The sequence below is a fragment of the Aquarana catesbeiana genome, linkage group LG09 (genome assembly GCF_042186555.1).
Source record: "Aquarana catesbeiana isolate 2022-GZ linkage group LG09, ASM4218655v1, whole genome shotgun sequence".
NCBI lineage: Eukaryota > Metazoa > Chordata > Amphibia > Anura > Ranidae > Aquarana > Aquarana catesbeiana.
The window spans coordinates 181,107,926-181,128,215 of record NC_133332.1 but is presented as its reverse complement, the minus strand read 5'-3'; the positions used below and the strand labels follow the sequence as shown (position 1 = coordinate 181,128,215).

Sequence of the window (20,290 nt, the reverse complement as noted above, 5' to 3'; positions counted from 1 at the left end):
GTGATATTCTGGGAGTACTGTGATACATCGGTACTATAATACTGCTGGGACATGGTGATACCTCAGGGATACTGACTGTGATACTACTTGGGTTATGTAATACTGCTAGGATACTGTGATACCTCAGGGTACTGTGTTACTGCAGGAGTTCAGTGATACTGCTGGGGAACTGTGATACTGGGGGAATACTGTGATATGCTGGGGTACTTTAATACTGAGGGGCACTGAGATACTGTGAAGATATACTGCTAACACACAGTGGTACTGTGGGGGTGATCCTGCAGGGCACTGTGATACTGTGGGGTCACTGTAGTGTTGCTGGAGCAATGTGAAAATGCTGGGGTTTTCCGATACTGCAGGTAAACTGTGATACTGCTGGGGGTCTGTGACACTGCAGGGGCATTGTGGTACTGCAGAGAGACTGTAAGACTGTGAGGGTACTGTGGTACTGCTGATACTGTGGGTTATTGTAATACTTTGAAAGCACTGTGATACTGCAGGAACACTGTGATATTGTGAGGGAAATTGTGATACAGTCTGGGGCATTTTGATACTGTGAGGGCATTGTGATAGTGAAGGTACTGAAAAAAACTGCTTGAGTTCTGAGACAATTGCTTGCCCCCTGCAAAAATGTGAGAGCTCTGCAAAGTTTTCTGTGCTTGGGTTCTTTATAACCATAAAGCAGCAACAATATGGAACTCCCTTCCCTAGATATTATCATTAGCTGGGAGTATTGACAAATTCAAAAAACTTCTAGGTGTCTTCCTTGATTATCATTCTATTATAAATAATCCTTATCATTAAAAAATAAGTTCACCTTTGGAAACGTGTTTTATCCATGCTTAGGGTGGAATATGTAACATGTTCCCAATGCTTCAGCCGATGTGCGATCCCCCTTCCCTGTGACAGCATTACGGGGAGAAGTTCCCCATACAACAGGGGTAGGCAACCTCCACCCTCCAGCTGTTTTGAAACTACAAGTTCCATGAAACATTGCAAGACCCTCACAATCACAGGTATGACTCCAGAGGCAGAGGCATGATGGGATTTGTAGTTTCAACACAGCTGGAGGGCCAAGGTTACCTACCCCTGCAGTACATGCTGTCACTTTTTGAAATCAGTCCATGCGAGGCTCTGCCCACACAGCCGCATCATTCTTCACACAGCTCTGTGTGTGAATAAACTACAAGCCCCAACACCTTTGTAGCTGTCGGCTTGTAGTTCTCAATGAACTACCACTGCGTTGTGGTAGTTCATTGATTCTTCCTGTCAGATTCTATCTGCTTGCCTGTACGCGATGTACAGGCACACAGATACGCTGACAGATCTGGAAGAGACCTGCATGGCGATTTGCTGATCACTGGTGCAATGCTTTACAGGCTCCAAAAATAATAAAATAATAATAAATGTAACTTTTTCTACCTGCAAAAAAATGTGCATTTACTATTTTTTTTCTAAAAGGTGGACTTATCCTTTAAGCTTCTTTAACAAATAAGCACAACCTATTTCACAGTTTTGCATACTTTCAGCACTGAATTCCCTTACAGTTCTTTCCATTTCATCTCATAACATTTCAGAGCCACAAAGGACGTTGATGATCCAGATCTGAACAGCAAGCAGGTAGCTATGTAACAGCCAGCAGCTATCACTGTTTGCAGGAGAGACAATTATAAAGCACAATAAGTCCTAATTCTCAGGTCACAAAGTGTGCCCCTCATTACAAGGTGTACAAAGCCTCCATCCCCAGGTCATACAGTGAGTCCCCATTATAAGATGTACTGAGATCCCCATTCCAAGGTTACACAGGTGGTCACCATTATAACTACAGTGCCCCCCATCCTCAGGACACACAGGGGTCTCTCAATATAAGGAATGTAGTCCCCCTGATCCACATGGCATGACAGAGGGTCCCCCATTATGAGTACACTGTCCCCACTCAGGACACACAGGGTCCTTCCATTATATGAAGTACAGTGCCCCCCCCCCACACACACACACAAAGGGTTCTCTAACCCCCATGTTCCATCACTGTACTTCCCTGTACACATAGTCCATCACTGCATGCATGTTGCATTGCTGTACCCCCTCTGCACACATGTTCACCACTGATAGTAAACAGGGTTTGTTGTTCAACTGTGATAAGAGAAGTCACTGGCTCTTACCAACCTTGCTTCAGCAGACATTTCATTCTCCAAGCCGCACATTGTACTTCCCACACAGCCTGGACTTCAGGAGGAGGCCGGGTGCAGAGCTGTGTGACAGGGCAGGAGACGAATTGGCATCCAACTGTATTTGGGTGAAACAGCAGCCATACCTCCTGCTGGGAGGCAGGGCTATGTAGATAATATTGTAAGAGAGGCTTCTGCATCGCTGTTCCCACTGACACAAGGGACATGAGTAAAACAAGTCACACATGTTGCCTGCTTGCCGGTGGTGCTGATGAACCAATGTTGAGCCCTGAGCTGAGTTCTCTGACCAGTTCGGGAAGTGTCCTCTTCCTCCCTGGGCTCTCTTGGTCTCTCTCTCTCCTCACAGGACTGGCCCGCTTACTCCATCCATCCCTCCCCATCCTCCCAGGAGCCCCTCATGGGGCCCCCTAATGGCCCTGGGTCCTCGGGCAGTGTCCAAGTGCCCGAATGGTCAGTCTGCCCCTGGTGAGGTGGATATACCAGAATGCTGCAGAAAAGGGCTGAATCTTCATTCTCCAACCACTGAAGAAAATAAAAGAACAACAATGCAACCCCATAGTATATTAAAAAATAAAATAAATGACAATTTATTTATAAATCGAAATGAACTGAAAGGGTGACTTGGGAGCCAGAAATGTCTGAGGGGCAGCCAGAGAACCACCAGCCTTGGCCTCCGGCTGGAAATGAAGCATGCTGAAGATGGAGGGGGGTGATGAAGAAGCCAACAGGCTTTGAAACACGTCCTGTGCCTACAATGACATAAGGGATTCCAGTTCTGGGTTAAAGACCGACTGCATCATTTGCAGCGGCTTCCTCCATCTATACATACATACTTTTGTGAGTGCATTTCTATTTTTCAATAAATTGTAATTTATTTAGATCTTTAACCCTACACTATAGGGTTTATTATTTTATTTATTATAGGTACTTATATAGCACTTTCAATTTACACAGTGCTTCAGTCCCTGCCCTCATATATACACATACTAGGGCCAATTTAGATAGAATCCAATTAACGTACCAGCATGTCATTGGAGTGTGGAAGGAAACTAGAGTAACCAGAAGAAACACAGGAAGCACAGGGAGGACATGCAAATTCCAGGCAGATAGTGTCGACCAACGACCCTAGTGCTGCTGGGCAGAAGTACTAACCACTTAGCCACTGTGCTGCCCTGCTGTTGTTTCTTTTGTTTTCTTCCAGAGCACCCTCTTGGGTCTTCTAGCTGCAGTTCCTAGTTTTAGCTATGTTTAGCACTCTGGGCTATTCTACACAAACCTTTCAATACTGTTGGCACATATCATTTATATTGTCATTTACTAATTATTTTCCAAAATGGTCATCCCTTATATCCGATTTGGTACTTTCAATTTCCTACCCATTTTGTATGATTCATCCATTTGGTAGATTCTTTACAATTACCATCTATGTTATGCTTGGTTTATCAGAACACTCCTGAGTGCTATAGTTTATCTGGGCTTGACAAGCTCATTCATTCACATATTTATTCCTTGTGAACCCTCATAATCATCTAGTTGAGAATCAAGCCAGGGGACAAGTGGAATGTAATTTAAAAAAGGGAAGAACGTTACTTTTAGGAACTTTGCACAAGTAAGAAAAAGGGGATCCCTGATAACCAGATTTATTACAAAAAACAGTGGAATGATCTAGCGCACTACAGCCAAACTTTTTCCTATTTACTTTTAGGCTTAATTTTCTATTTTCACCTTAATGTTGTTTAAAAACAAAACCTAAGGTAGGTGTGAAATTGTGCCTAAGTACCACATGACTTACCTTTCAAATTATACTACAGTGAAACTATGGACTTAACTCATCTTTTGTCAAATGTAAAAAAAAAAATATTTTTTTTTGTCCCACAGCCACCAATCAGGTCACAGCATGCACTAGAAAGAAACTATTCCACAATAGAAGCTTGAATCTAATTGGCTGCTACAGGGAACATTCTACATTCTAAAGATAAAAGAGACTAGCTTATAATATCTTTCTTCACTGGTTTTAATAGACATAGGACTGCTCCCTACAGTGACAAAGGTAGCTAGCTGAGATACAACAAGTAAATCACACTGTTTCTGCCTTACTGCAGGTGCAAGAAAAAAGCAAGAGTAATTGATGTACACTCTCACGCATCATAAGGTTTTAGTTTTTTTAACAGATAATGTAGTTGTCTATCCTCTGGTAGGCACTATTAACACAAAAAAATCAGTCTTAGGACAGAAAACAAAATAATATGATATGCCAGTGCAGTAGTTAGCAAGCAGTCTCTGATTAATGCAGAGGAGGTATTTTCCCTACAACTAAATAAACATAAGTATATAAATACATTCTACATCTAAGTCTATTTTTACTCTCAAAATGGCATCAGATATATCCACAAACATGAGAGGACATCTACTGTTGTCAATCCCAATTAAATACAGAAAGTGCAGCACAACACCTCTCTATAAAATAATGTACCTTCCAAAAGTGCACTTATAGAAACCTGAAAGGTAAATATATTCATAAGTCCATACACAATAACATATAGTGATTATTGATGTCCATCAAATATTAAGATTCAATAAACAGCACAGTGTCTCCTTCAATACTTCAAACTTCTGTGCTCTCCCATAACCAGGGGCAATGCAAGCTCACCTTCTAGGGATAGATAACACACCTACTGGGCCTACTGAAGAAGGAACAATCACAGGGCATAACGCGTAAAGGGAGTCGAGCCTGTGACATCACGCCGTTCGCTGGCCGAGGTGGTGAGTCAGTGGTGGACCAGTTGTACATTGTATGCTGTGACTGATTTATCAATCTAGTGAGTGCTATCACTGTTTTTGGGGCAAATAAAGGTACATTGCAGAGTACACAATGTCCTTGGTTTTTGTCTTTATATGACCCTGCATCTAAATGGGAGCCTGGGAGAAAAAGTAAGGAGGCAGCGTCTCTGTACTGGCCGGAGTAATTGAGGAGTGGGTTCTGGAGGACACGTAGCAGTGATGATTATTGCTATCTATCCCTGGAAGGTAAGCTTGCATTGCACCTGGTAATGGGAGAGCAAAGGAGTTTGAAGTATTGAGAGAGACATTGTGGTGTTTAATGGATCTTAATATTTGATGGACATTATTAATCAGTAAATGTTATTATGGACTTATAAATATATTTATGTTTCAGAAAGGTTTCTATAAGTGCACTTTTGGAAGGCACATTAATTTTATAGAAAGGTGTTGCACTGCACTTTCTGTATTTAATATATTGTTTGATGGTGGAGTGGAGTCACCATTAAGTGTCACAGCTAACAACAACACATTTTTTGTAAGAATTTTGCTTATTAATTTTTGTATGAATTTTATTTATTACGTTTTTTCACTTTGTATAGCCTTTATTCATTAGTTATTAATTGCGCTGATTGCTTAATGGATTTAATCCCAATCTATTACTGTAAAGTTAAAACATTTTCACTGTTAACCATTAAAGTAAATATAGTTGATCAATTGGTCAGTCCACCCAAAAGCAATATTTCTGTTTCAGGCTTTTTCCTCTATTGGATGCTTATTTTTCTTGTCACAGCTTCTGGTTCTATTTTACTCGCTTATGAGGTTTGGGGGTGTCTGCCCATCTTGGTTCTTACTCTTCATGTTGTATTCCCATAATTTAAATGTAAACATCCAAAAGCAAGAGTTGGACCTCCTACTAATGCCTACGATAGGTATGCAGAGCAGTGAACTCAAGTGCAAAAATCCAATCATCAGAGTCCCTTAGAGACAGTACAAGGTGGTTTAATAAACATATGACAAAGAATAAAACATCCAATTTGAGTCGTCTGACTGTGCAATACCTTCTCAGCAGCCAACAGTCACATTACATACAAATACTACAATTGTATAACAGAAGATTACACTTCTTACCCGACTGATGTCCATTCCCGAGTCACAGCTTAATGGCTGAGTCGAGGTTAAACCATTAAGTCCTATAACTGTTGAAATGATGCCTCTATCATCAATCTTCCGGATCATGGTACCATCCACAAAATAAATAAACCCACGTGCATCAACAGTTATACCTAGAGATGATGAAAATCACAATCTCTCATCAATGTATTGAATTTATTGTCACAAGGCATAGTGGTCAGTAAGAATAGTTTACAATATTATGGCATCATTACAGAGACAGAGAACTTCAGCCTAGCTTTTGTCTACAAAATTGCTGATCCATCATGGGTATACAAGGTCTTAAAATATTGCTTATACTGTCTTGGAACTGTTGAGTTAAGTGTTCACGATAGGAAAATATAAAAAAATGTTGCTGAACTGTTTCTTGAAAACTTTTCACAAAAATACATTTTTTAAATACAGATAGATCTAACATACAGTATATAGGTCTACCCATCCTATTTATTTGCAGTTAAATTAGCAAAGCAAGTTACCTTTGCAAAGTGAAACTAAGTAAAAAATTTATTTTGCAAAGAATACCCAATTGTGTGCCAAAAAAAAAAAAGATTATTGAAGTCAGCACAGCTTCACTTCATTCACTAACTTAGGTGGAAATTCAGTTTGAAAGGTTAAGATTTACTTTGCAAAGTGATTATGCTCTGCTTCTTTTGTAAATTAACCCCAACGTGTTTATTTAGCAATGGTGAAAGCGATACGAAGGAAAAAAGGCATAAAGACCAAAAAGTAATGAAACAGACCTATGCTCATCAAAATGGTTTAACATTTGCTATATATTATTGAATGGCAAAGCTCAAGAATAATTAATATAAAATAATAAACTAGAGGATATGTTAACCTTTAACCCATGAATTTCATACATTATAAGGTCTGTGAATGTTCTGAGCTACAGAGATAGACAGTAATTATTCTCCATGGTCTGCCAAGTACAGTACATGCCTGTGATTTCACTGGCTGAGCAGCTGAAGATCAGCCTCATCCACCTTACCAATCACTCGGTGTCTGCTACACCTCTCTGCCAATCCCTCCATTGGCTTCCACTCACCCAACAAATTAAATTTAAAATACTAACAACAACTTACAAAGCCATCCACAACTCAGCCCCCAGCTACATTACTAACCTAGTCTCAAAATGCCAACCTAATCTTTCTCTTCGTTCCTCCCAAGACCTCCTACTCTCTAGCTCCCACATCACCTCCTCCCATGCTCGCCTCCAGGACTTTTCTAGAGCCTCTTCCATCCTATGGAACTCCTTACCCCCAATCTGTCCGATTATCTCCTACTCTATTAGCTTTTAGATGATTCCTTAAAAAAAAAAACCTCCTCTTCAGAGCAGTCTATCCTGTCCACACCTAACAACTGTGTTTTCATTTTCTCCATCAGCTCATCCCCCACAGTTATTACCTTTTGTTTCACTTGACCATCCCTTCTAGATTGTAAGCTCTAATGATCAGGGCCCTCTAATGTCTCCTGTATTGAATTGTATTGTAACTGTACTGTCTGTCTTCATGTTGTAAAGAGCTGCACAAACTGTTGGCGTTATATAAATCCTGTATAATAATATTGTAAAAATAATAATAATGTGCTTGGTCTGGGCAATGTAAATTTCAGTTCCTGAAATAAGTTAAATTTTTGTCATGGGGCAGAATCTTGATATGGGGGTTGAAGCTGCCACAAAAAAATCTCTTTCAATACGTTCAATAATATAATTTGCTAAGAGGGGTCGCTACATTCTCAGAAGCAGTACCTACTTGATGTGCAAGCTAAAAAAGTCATATATTACCTTGCTTCTAACTCATTAAACCTTGTTTGTTTCTCAGCTTCAATTAGGTTACAAAATGTTCTCTATTATTGAAAAACGTACTTTTCCACTTAGTAAAGTTAATAATGAACGTGTCTGCCACAGCACAAGCTTTGTCCTCATGGCATATCGCTTTCAGAAGGTGAGAATCTGTTCACAGAGGGTGAAGTGGAGACAATCACTGAGGGTGTTACTAAAAGTGAAGATTCACCGATAAGAACACACTTCTCTCTGATACAAAGGATATGGCCACGTACATTGATTTTTTAAAATTGAATAATTATTATTGTACAACATTTTATTTTATTTATAGTTCACCAGTTTGCATGGCGCACTTTCCCTAGAGAGAATAGTCACCCTGACTCCAGTTACGCTCCTGGTGTGTCCCACTGAGGAGTTTATGTTTCACTTTCTGTTCTAGAGATACAACAAGAATTTAGAGCACATCACTTCAAAGTGAACAGAATTCCCAATTTTAGGTACCGGCTGTAATAGGAACAGTGAGAATGGTCACCAGGACAAATAGAGGGGTGAATTTCCTCAGTGGGGACATAGACAAAGAAAAAAAAAACAGAGGGTCTAACTCTCTCACTATTGTATCCAAAACATAAAAAAATGCCTTTGTAACACTCTGAAGAAAATCTGTGGTGCTGAAAAATTGACAGCCTGGGCTTTCAGGAAGTGAGTTGGATGATGCCGATAGTCATTTTATTTGAAAAAGAAGAGGTGCTGGATGCTGGAATCATATGTCTGCTGACAGATTGAATATTACAGCAATAGCTTAATATTTTATTTTTTAAAGCTGCAAGACACCATACTAAAAATGGTGTTTTAAGCATTTCCTGAGGGTGATAGAAATACGTTTACATTCAGTAAATGCTAATTACCTTTTCAAATGTGTGAAATGTTTAATGTTATAGACACTCCTAATACAGTTGTGACCACGCAGGTACTATACCTGCTTTTCCTTAGTTTCAGAAATTATATATATATATATTTTTATACAAGGTTAAAAAGTTCTGTCATGTGACCATGCATCTTTTTTTCCTGATAGCGGGTTGTGGGGTTGCAGGACACTGTGCAGACACACAATGTGCCTGTATTCCATATTCTGTTCAATCTGAGGCAAAATACACGCTGTTTTTGAGCAGGAGGAGTGTTCAAGGGGCAGGCTATGATTGTGAGGCGGTGTATGTCAGAGGCAGGCTGTGATTGGTGGGGGAGGGGGTGTGGTGGCTGAACAAACTACCCAATATAAGCATGCTGTGTGTTGACCTCTGAATGGCCCACTAAGGGATAAAAAGAGACCACACATACTTTGTGTGGTCAGTTTAGAGCAATGAAGAGAAATGACTGGCAGGATCAACCAGGTACTTCAGATGAAAAAAGTATATAAAAATGATAGAAAACATAAAAATGATAGAGACTAAGATTTTTAAAATACACATATATAAACACACGCATTGAAAACATTTTTTTTGAAGGCAACATACACTTTCTATTAATTGGGTGTTGAAATTTCTGGGGCTTTAGTTCATTCTTCAAAAACAGACATGCTAATTTTTAGAAATACTAATGTACCAAACATACCCTTCCAATAGATGCAACACATGTTTAGTGAAAGGCTTGTTCCCTTCTCCATAGTGATGGAAACAATCAGCAACTGATCACACTAAGAATATCTATCATGCTGAGAAAAGTCTGGCCAGGAAGACAAGTGCTTCTGACACTTGAAAGCAAACATTATAACTCTTCTGGTGTTAGTCGGTACAGGACTGATTATCATAAGCACCTCTCAAATCTGTCACGATGCTTGCATTTATTAAGCCACCCTTATGCTTACATCTAGACCACTTCAGTGAAAAAAAGAACATCAGGAAAGCTGACATCAAGAGCTAAGTAAAACTTTACACACAAGCATTTCTAGATGTTTTCCTGTAAAATGATATTTCTATTTAATGGAAATGTTATTTAATACTAAATTGCATTGGGGGTTGAGCTCCTAATCATTTTACCTCACTTGGTTCTGCTTTCAGAGATGGAGAAAGTGAGTAGGTTTCTGCTCCATTACAGAACATCAGATAAAGTTAGATATTAATAAAAACTTTGCAGAAAAGTCTGTCCCAGCATACACAACAATGCACTTTTATACTACGATGAAGCAATATCTATTGTTCTTAAAGAGGAAGTAAACCCTGATGGTTTTACTTCCTTTTTATTCCCCTGCAAAGTAAAAGCATAATGGGCTAGTATGCATCCCATACTAGCCCATTATATTGCACTTAACTGCAAATGAAGCCCACAATGTCCTCAATGGTAACCGCATTCATCTTAACCCCTCTTCCTTCTGGGGCCGTGGACTTCGGCTCTGTGACTGGCCAGAGTCGCGTGACAGCACTCCCACGCATGTGTGGAGGAGCTGAAGGTAACAGCACAGACCCTATAGAAAGGGCACGATCATGCCCTTTCTATAGTGCTCATGCTCCGATGACTTTGGCGCAAGCGTATATGGTAAGTATCTCCTAAATCATGCAGGTTTAGGAGATATTTCCAGTACCTACAGGTAAGCCTTATTATAGGCTTACCTGTAGGTAACAGTGGTGTCTAAGGGTTTACAACCACTTTAACCTCCTTGGCGGTATTCCCGAAATTGGCTCGGGGTTAACTTCAGTACCATTAGCGGTAACCCTCGAGCCACACTTGGGATTGCATCGCAGTATCCAAGAACAGGGTACTTACCTTGTCCCTAGGATACCACAATGTACTCCCACTGTGTCCCCCATCCGGATCCTCCGCCCGATGCTCTGTGTGTTCCGGCTTCCGTTCTCTGCGAACATTGCGACACGTGGGGCGGAACCGGCGGCAATTTCAAAAAGTATAAAACACAACACATACACAATATATTGTAATCTTATTGGATTACATTACTGTATCAAATCATTTGACCTCAGTTTGTCCCTAGTGCTTTGTCCAGTGCCCTGCCTGCAGTTTTACTGTTTTCTGCCATTCTTTCTGCCTGGAAACTTGAGAACATTCATGGCATCCAAAAAGCGTGCCTCTACATCAAAAGCGGTTTATGACCAGCTTGAAAACAGCGAAAGCGAATTAGAATCACTTGCAGAATTGAGCGATAGTGATTTGTGGCAAAATTCATCATCAGATATTGAAAGTGACGACAGCGATGATTCTGCAACTGAGCTCAGTGATGTGCGAACTTGGTGCTCCATTGAATGTGTTACGGATCACTCAACTCCCCCAAGATTTCCATTTACTGGAGCACCTGGTATGAAAGTGGATGTTGAAGATGACAACCTCTTGGCATACTTACAACTATTTCTGACTGATGAGGTTATTGAAAAATTAGTTACAGAGACAAACCGGTATTAAGAGCAACAAGCTGCTACGCATCAGAAGTTTCCAAGAAGTAGAATGTGGGACTCAGTGACCAAAGGTGACATTTGGAAATTTCTGGGCCTAATAATACTTCAGGGAGTGGTTGGGAAACCCCTGCAGATGTGGTATTGGACAACTAACAAATTACTTGCCACTTTATTCTTTGGCAGGGTTATGTCAGAGTACAGATTTTCCCTGATAATGAAATATTTGCATTTTGAAACAACGAAGAACTTGATGAAACTACTCATCCTGCACCAAAACTCAAGAAAATTTGGGAAGTATCTCAAATGATTCTAAAAAATTTCCAACTGAGCTATGTGCCAGAAAGAGACATCAGCATAGATGAAAGTCTAATAGCCTACAAGGGAAGGCTCAGCTAGATACATTGCATCAAAGAGAGCATGATTTGGCGTGTAATCCTTCATGCTATGCGAAGCATCAACTGGTACGTTTGGAATTCAGTCCTGTACACTGGGAAAGGAACAAAAATTCAACCCAAAATACAGCAACTATGGAATGGCAACATTTTCCGTTCTTTCACTGACCAACAACTGACAACTTTTACACATTTCCTGAACTTTATGAGTTTTTTCTGCAAATAAAACAGATGCCTATGGAACCGTTAGGGCTAACCGGCACAACATGCAGAGAATGTTTGGCAATAAGAAGCTGAAGACTGGAGAAATGGTTGCCTGGCAGAAAGGCAAAATGATGGCACTGCGATGGCGTGACAAGAAAGATGTGTGCCTAATGAGTACAGTCCATAATACCTCCACTGTCATGGTACGCATAAAAGGTGGAAAAGAAATCATGAAGCCACAAGTAGAGATAGACTACAATAACACCATGGGAGGCGTTGACAGAGCCGACCAAGCAATGACATTCTTTCCAGCAATAAGGAAACAGCAAAAGAAGGATTACAAGAAGATCTTCAGGCATCTTCTTGAGCAATGCTTGTGCCTACATTCTGCTAAAAAAAAAAAGAGTGACAAGCCTGTGATTCATTCTGACTTTATTTGCAAGTTTGCCGAACTGATCTTTGTGAACCACCAAACATCAACGGCTGTGAAAAGAACTGGACGTCGTGTTGCTGGCATTGTCAAACCGGAGCGCCTGACTGGTCGTCAGTTCATGGACTACATGCCACCAACTGAGAAAAAGTTAGCACCTACAAGGATGTGCGTGGTTTGTTGCTCAAAGCGAGATGACAGTGGAAAGAAAATCCAAAAGGAAACCAGGTTTCATTGTCCTGATTGTGACGTCTGACTTTGTGCAGTCCCATGTTTCAAAATTTTTCATACCCGGGATGTTTACCAAGCCAATATGCAGTGTCTAGTATTACAGTGACTAGTAATATTGCACCTTTGTTTGAACACATTTCAGTGTTTTTGATTTGATTATATTATTGAATAAAACATATTATTATAATATTATTTATTATAATTATTTATAGTTATTTATTATATTATAATTTATGATTTCGTGTTTCAAACTTTATCTAGTAGAGTCATGCCTACAGACTCTTGTTTGAACAGATTTAAGTGAGTTATTCATAAGAATTACAGGCGTACAATATAAAATGCCAAATTTCAATGCAAAACAATGTATCGCTTTAGCATTCAAAAATCAGACATAATCATACTGCCAGGGAGGTTAAAGAGAAAGTATCACCAACCTAACAAAACTGCAAGTAAAAGCACAGAAAAACTAAACATTTTAAATACTTTATTGCAATTTTTTCCTTTCCATAAACAATGTTTTTATTTACTTGCGAAGTGTTTTTGAAATTGTTAGAAAATTAGACTACTCCAGATATAATCAATTCTTTAGCACAGCCCTCTCTACTTCTGTGAATGTCTAATCCCTCTGTGTGCTGTCCCAGTTTCTCCACCCCTACCTTCACCTCCTATATGAGCATAAAGAGGGACTGGTGCTTATTGGACAAGTCAGCGTATAGCAAATGGGAATGTGGTAGAGGAGTGTGAAATAGAAACCATAGAACATACATTTAGGAGACATCTTTAATAAATTGTTTTTGTCAGTTTGTCCTAAGAATGAGCTCAGGCGTGTTCGCAACCCGCGTGTGGGTTGCGAACACGCCTGAGCTCACCCTTAGTCCTAATGGAACAGGAGTCACAATATCTAGGGATTTATTTTTGAGCTGTGGACATTGTCCAAGCTTAACCAGACACTTATTTTATGTATATATATATATATATATATATATATATATATATATATATATATATATATATATATAAAAAATACAAGCTGGACTCTTACAATCCTTTGTGGTATGTTAATGCTTTACAAAAACACACATGTGTGAGTGGGCCCTATCTGTTTGACACAGAACTAGATTAAGTGCCAAAACCTTTATTGATATAGGTCTTGATATAGGACCTTAGCCTAGGAAAGGTCATTCAGTTGTATTGCTTGACACAGTGCTATCAGTTTATCACATGGAACATGTTTCCTGGAAGGAAGAGATCATGGATAATTAAAGTATTCTGATTATTAAAATCACAGGCTGGCGGGGGGCGTGGCCTGGACCGGCATGGCATAGGGAGCAAGAAACGAGAGCTCCGCTTGCCCACTATCCGTACTACAAGATCCTGGAGGTAATACTACTAAGCTACTACCCACGATTGGACTCCCTGATTCTCCTAGCCCTTGGGGATCATGTCGCCGCCGAAACAAAAAACAGATCCAGCCGCAAAGCTAGCAAAATACAGGAACACGCACAAGGAAGCTGGGGGAGAAAATGGCGCCGGCTCCTCTCCTCATGCAGACTCGGCGGCGGAGGACACGGCACGAGTGCTAGAAGCAATCTCAGATTGTAAGAGCACCTTAACTAGTAAGATTGAGGAGGTCAAGGTGGATGTATCACTAATACGCCAAGATCTACAAAAATTAAGAGAACAAGTCACAGAGACTGAAGTCCATATTAGCCGCGTGGAAGATGAAGTACCGCCATTACAAGTTCACACTGAACGCTTGCAGCAACAACTCAACATGGTGCTAGCTAAACAGGACAACATGGAAAATCGCCTGAGAAGGTGTAACTTGCGATTCATAGGCCTGCCTGAGGGATCAGAGGGCTCCGATCCCCCCTCATTTCTAGAGAATCTGCTGATTGACACATTCGGGAGAGGGAGAGCTGAGTTCTCCACTACTTTTGTGGTTGAATGGGCACACAGGCTTGCGGCTAAACCCCCCCCCCTCAAGGTGCTCCGCCGAGGACATTTATTGCTAAATTGCTCAACTTTCGTGACCGGGACGCTGTACTCCGGCTGACCAGAATAAAGGGTAACATACCCTTCAAAAATACAGAAATTAAAGTATTCCCAGACTTCTCGGCGAAAGTCCAGAAAAAGAGGGCCATGTTTACAGAAGCGAAACGTCAGTTACGGATCCGCCATTATTCCTACGCAATGCTTTTTCCGGCGTGGCTGCGAGTTGTTGGCGAGGACAGGGCACACTTTTTTGACACGCCTGAAGCTGTCTTCACATGGCTTGAGAACAAGGAGGCCCCGCGTCGTGACCCTGCCTGACACCCCTGCTTGACTTACATTTGGGATGGAATATGATCTGCAACAACTGCATAACTCCTGGAACCTTGCGGCCTCACCATCCTACAGGTACTGTTATAAGAACATACGATAGCTACAGCACCGTCCCTTTGTATGGCCCAGTTGCACCCACACTTCCTCAACACGAGGACTTTCTGTCTTCTGGAACTTGTGGATCTTGCTTGGACTAACCTTTTGTGCCATATGGGCAACTTTGCCACTGTTTATGCCCACAGGACCTGTGCGAGTTCCCATTCAGTTGGGCCTGTTTAGGAGTCCACCAGAGACACAATCAGTATATCTCACAACCTTCACTGCCAGTGGCAAGCTGCTATCTGTTATGACACTCGCAATGGGGAATATGGAGATGTTCCCCAGTTCGGTGCACTTGCTTCTGATGCTTTTGCCTGCCTTACAGCGAATTATCGCTCCCTTAGTCGTGGGTGTCCTTTTAGATCCCGTGTGTTTTTTCTTTTTTTTTTTTCTCAGCAACAGTTGCCTTAGGGCACAAGTGAAGTTTCCCTGGCATGCCCGGCATCAGCAAACTGCATATATACTTAAATGGATGCATTGCTTACCCGGGTATGCTAGAGTGTTAATGCAGTCAATTTCAGTTTGGTCTGATTGGGTTAATGTTTGGTTTAAGTGTTTCATATTGAAGAGTAATAGAGAGTGGTGTCCACTTCCCGCTATAACATCCTTGCAACTTAAGCAATATATCAAAGGCTCTCACATACAAAAAGCCAGGAACTCCCACCTACCCAACCTTATATGTTTAGAAGTGGGGTTGGGGAGGAGGGACGGGAATCTCCCTACATATGGGAATGTTGTTAGAGTCACAGACATTGATTATGTAGCATGCAAACATACAAATGTACTACCATGTTGGATATTAAATGCTTGACTTGGAATGTGAGGGGTCTCAGGGCCAAGCCCAAGCGTAACGCAGTATTGGCATATCTCAAGTCCCAACATGCGGACATTGTGGTGCTTGTTGAGACTCATCTCACGGGGCAACTTCAGATGGCACTCAAGAAACCATGGGTGGGATGGCTATATCAGGCCCCATACTCTGCTAACTCCAGAGGCGTAGCTATACTTGTGGCTAAAACGGTACAATTTGTGCTTCTTGCTCGTAGATCTGACCCGCAGGGTAGGTTTTTATTTTTACATGCTAAGGTGAATGGGCTAGAAATGTTAATTATGGCATTCTATGTACCACCACCCTTTCAACTTAGCGTTATACACGATGGGATAATGTACATGTCTCAATTCCCTACGGTTCCTGCGTTGTGGCTGGGTGATTTCAACAACATAATGAATAGGGACTTAGACCGCATATCAATGACACCCCAAGATGGTTGTACCCAACCACATACTAGGTTTAGTAAGATAATAACGGACCTGGCCCTTATAGACACATGGAGACATTGCAATCCATCGGAAAAGGCATATTCCTGCTTCTCCGCATCCCACGACACCATGTCACGTATTGACCTCATTCTTATCTCTGGCATCCTCACTCCCCTACTTAAAAAGGTAGGATTTAACCCACGTATCCTATCCGATCATGCCCCATATTGGATCATGCTTAGAATTGATGCTCCCCCGGGACATACAACTGGAAGCTAAATCCGTTTTGGCTGACGGTTGTCCCTGACCTGGGGGAGGCGGCCAGTGAATGGGAATTTTTCTTTCACGCGAATAATGGCACAGCACCCCCTGAGATCATATGGGACACTTTCAAAGCCCATGCCCGAATGATCCTATCGCAGCGTATCTCCCGTTACCGCAAGACTTCCTCCCAGATTCTTAAACAGGCAGAACAATCCTTTGTAGAGGCAGAAAAGAACTTCACAGATGACCCTTCTGCATTAACAGCAGACCGATTAAAATTACAAGCCAGGATAGTGAATAATCTTTATTTTGAAAAAGCCGATAGGAAAATCTTTTATAATAAGCAATGGCACTATGAATGGGGAGAGCGGGCGGGTCGACTCTTGGCATATTTAGCACATTTGGATCACAGACCTCCCACAGTAGTAGCACTTCGGGCTGCGGCCGGTGGGATGTTGACTGATCCCGATGAAGTGGCCGGGGAGTTCCGCTCTTTCTTCACATCCTTATATTCATCTAATGCTGACACCTCTGTAGAGGAAGTGGCGTTACTGTTATCCAACATAGAGCTGCCCCATCTTACTCAACTTCAGATAGATCAACTAGAGGCCCCTATTAATGAAAGTGAAATAACAAAGGCAATCTCTTGCTCAATCCATCAAAGGCACCGGGTTCCGACGGATTACCCTTGGAGTTCTACAAAACATATAGTGATACGTTGATTCCCAAACTTTGTGAAATATTTTCTCATATATTTAAATCTGAGTCCCTCCCCCCCTCCATGCACGAAGCAAATATCATACTGATACCCAAACCTGGGAAAAATCCAGAACTCCCGGAGTCCTATCGCCCGATATCCCTTCTCCAACTAGATGTAAAGATACTGGCCAAGATCCTGGCGTGTTGCTTAAATGCGGTGATCCTTTCGCTAATCCATCCGGACCAAACCGGATTTATGCCAGCAAAAAACACGGCATATAATTTACGTAGGCTCCATATTAACATCCAAGCTGAACATGACACCATGGGCTCTCGGGTGGTGGTGTCATTAGACGCCGCAAAGGCGTTCGACTCTGTCGAGTGGACGTACTTGTGGGAATGCCTCGCAAAATTTGGGTTCGGGCCCCGCTTCATCAAATGGATCCGACTACTTTATCAGAGTCCATGCGCCAGGATCTTGGTCAACGGAAAAGTTTCTGAGCCATTTCCTCTTTCTAGGGCCACTCGGCAGGGGTGTCCACTCTCTCCCCTGCTGTATGCACTGGCGGTGGAGCCTCTTGCCGCATCCCTTAGAACACACCCACGCGTTGTGGGACTTGCTCGTGGAAATCTGCTGGAAAAGATAAGCTTATATGCAGATGACATGCTATTATACTTTGCAGATTCAGGCACATCTTTACAGTTGGCCCTGGAAATAATCCAAAATTTCGGCAGATTCTCAGGATTGAAAATTAACTGGGATAAATCCCAAATCCTCCCTATAGATGTCAGCGTGCCGACCAAAGAACAATCTAATTCCCCACTCCTTAGGGTCAGTGATATGACCTACCTAGGCATTGTGATAACCCGATCACCAGAAGACTATGTCCGCCTTAATTTAGAACCCCTAATAGCAGTATTGAAGCGCAAAACACAGACATGGGCCAAACTACCCCTAGGGGTGATGGGTCGGGTTAACCTAATTAAAATGGCCCTCCTCCCTAAATTTTTATATGTGCTGTGGCACGCTCCGATCTACTTACCATTGCGGATATTTAAATCTATTGAGGCCATTCTTAACTCATTTGTTTGGGGATCGGGTCGTCACAAATTGTCCTGGCAAACGTTGAAAAACCCCACAGAATTGGAAGGTGCGCTATTGCCGGATTTTAATCTATACTACCTGGCGGCGCAATTGTCTCATTTTTTCCAACTAGATAAACACGACAAACACCGTTGTTTATCCCTGCTCTGTGCTCCACGGAGACGTGGAGTCTCACACCCTTTCCAGACCCTTTTTACAGGCCCTAATAAAATAGATAACAGGAAAGGAATGTTATACCACTACTGTAGGGTTTGGGAAGTAGTAAAACACAAACTCAAAATACCATCTACGCACTCTCACACGCCCCTAAGGGATAACCCTGATCTGGGAGAACTCCACAAGGTGCCAAATCCCGAACTATGGCTTCACTATGGGGTAGAATTTTTGTCAGATGTCTACCGTGACAACATCCTACAGACATTCCAACAACTCAAAACAAATTTCCTTGTCAAAAGAAGTTTATTGAGTATACAATGTTATAAAGATACATAAAGTAAGTTTACAAGGATCTATAAAGTAAGCTCATTGTTTTACAGTAGGGTTAATATAGGTAAATATCATGAAATTTCAAATATTAAACATTGGGTTCACGTAAACCTAAATTAAAGATATATATAATTTCCTTAGTTACTTTTGTAGGTATTTAAATGATTTATACCTACTATACATATTGTTTACAGGTAGAGTGTATATAGGTCAAATAAATTCTGATAATGAGCTTTAATCGTAAGGTGGAGAAAAGGAAAGAGAAAGAAGAAAAAGGGTAGAAAGGCAGAGGTATGGTCCACAAGGTTGTCCCGCTCGTCAGTTTATTATTCTTTTTAGTTCTCTTTGAAGCCTTAGAATGGGTGTCTCTGTAAGTCATTTAATCTGTTACCATGGCAACAGGACAGAGTCATTGAAGTTTGACAGGAACTGTTGTTTTATCCAAGGATGCCAAAGTTTTTCAAATTTTGGAATTTGATTTTGATCGATGGCTACCATCTTAGCATGGGACATTGTATTATTCATTCTGTGAATTGTTTCTGCTAGTACCAATGTAGGAGATTTCCATGCCTTGGCCACTGTTTGTTTTGCAGCCGTTATTAGTTAGATCATTAGTTTGAATTGAGAGAGTGTTAACCATTCCGGTTTTAGATTAAGTAAAGTTAAATATGGATCTGGTTGTATTATTTTTTTAAATATTTTAGATGCAATCACGAAGACTTCCTTCCAGAAGGTTTGGATTACTGGGCACGTCCACCATATGTGTAAATATGTGCCTATTTCTGGGCATCCTCGAAAACAAAGAGCTGAGGTATTAGGTGAATATTTTGCCACTCTAGCGGGTACAAGGTACCAGCGAGTTAGGACTTTATAATTTGTCTCCAGTGCTAAGATGTTGGGTGAAGATGACTTAGATGTGAGCCATATGTTAGACCAGTCCGTGTCTTCTAAAGTTCGTCCCAGGTCCTCCTCCCACCTCTGAACGTAAGAGGGTCTATTAAGATTTGCTACTCCATATAATTGATTATAAAGTGATGAAATTGTACCTTTAGCAAATGGATCTTTTGTACAGATTGATTCAAAAATGGATAATTGGGATAATGGTGTATCCCCCTTTAGGAATGGTGTATAGAAATTTTTGATTTGGAGATATCTAAATATCTCAGAGTTTGGTAGATCATATTTTTCTCTACGCGATGGGAATGAAAGGAATGATTTAGATGCTATGAAGTCATTTAGTGTCTGAATGCCTGATGTTGTCCAAGCTTTAAAAGAATTTGGGTAGATCCATGCCGGATAAAAGGCCGGATTTCTGATAAAAGAAAGGAGAGGATTGTGTGGAGATTGTAACTGATATTTGGTTTTTAGTTTATCCCAGAGAGATAAGAAGTGTTTAGTTATGGGATTATGAATTTTAAAGCGGTCTTTAGGATCAAGCCATAATAAATTTGATATTAATAGAGGGTCATTTTCT

At 41.1% G+C, this 20,290-nt stretch overlaps 1 protein-coding gene across 9 annotated transcripts in view; it reads right to left on the bottom strand.

Moving 5' to 3' along the window:
- Nucleotides 1-20,290, bottom strand: part of TENM1 (teneurin transmembrane protein 1) — a 1,380,190-nt gene that overhangs the window by 216,873 nt on the left and 1,143,027 nt on the right. For all 9 annotated transcript variants that reach the window (XM_073599409.1, XM_073599407.1, XM_073599406.1 and 6 more), the window contains one exon: nt 6,099-6,253. In XM_073599409.1, coding sequence (XP_073455510.1) covers nt 6,099-6,253 — 155 coding nt within the window. The remainder of the gene's footprint in view (nt 1-6,098; nt 6,254-20,290) is intronic.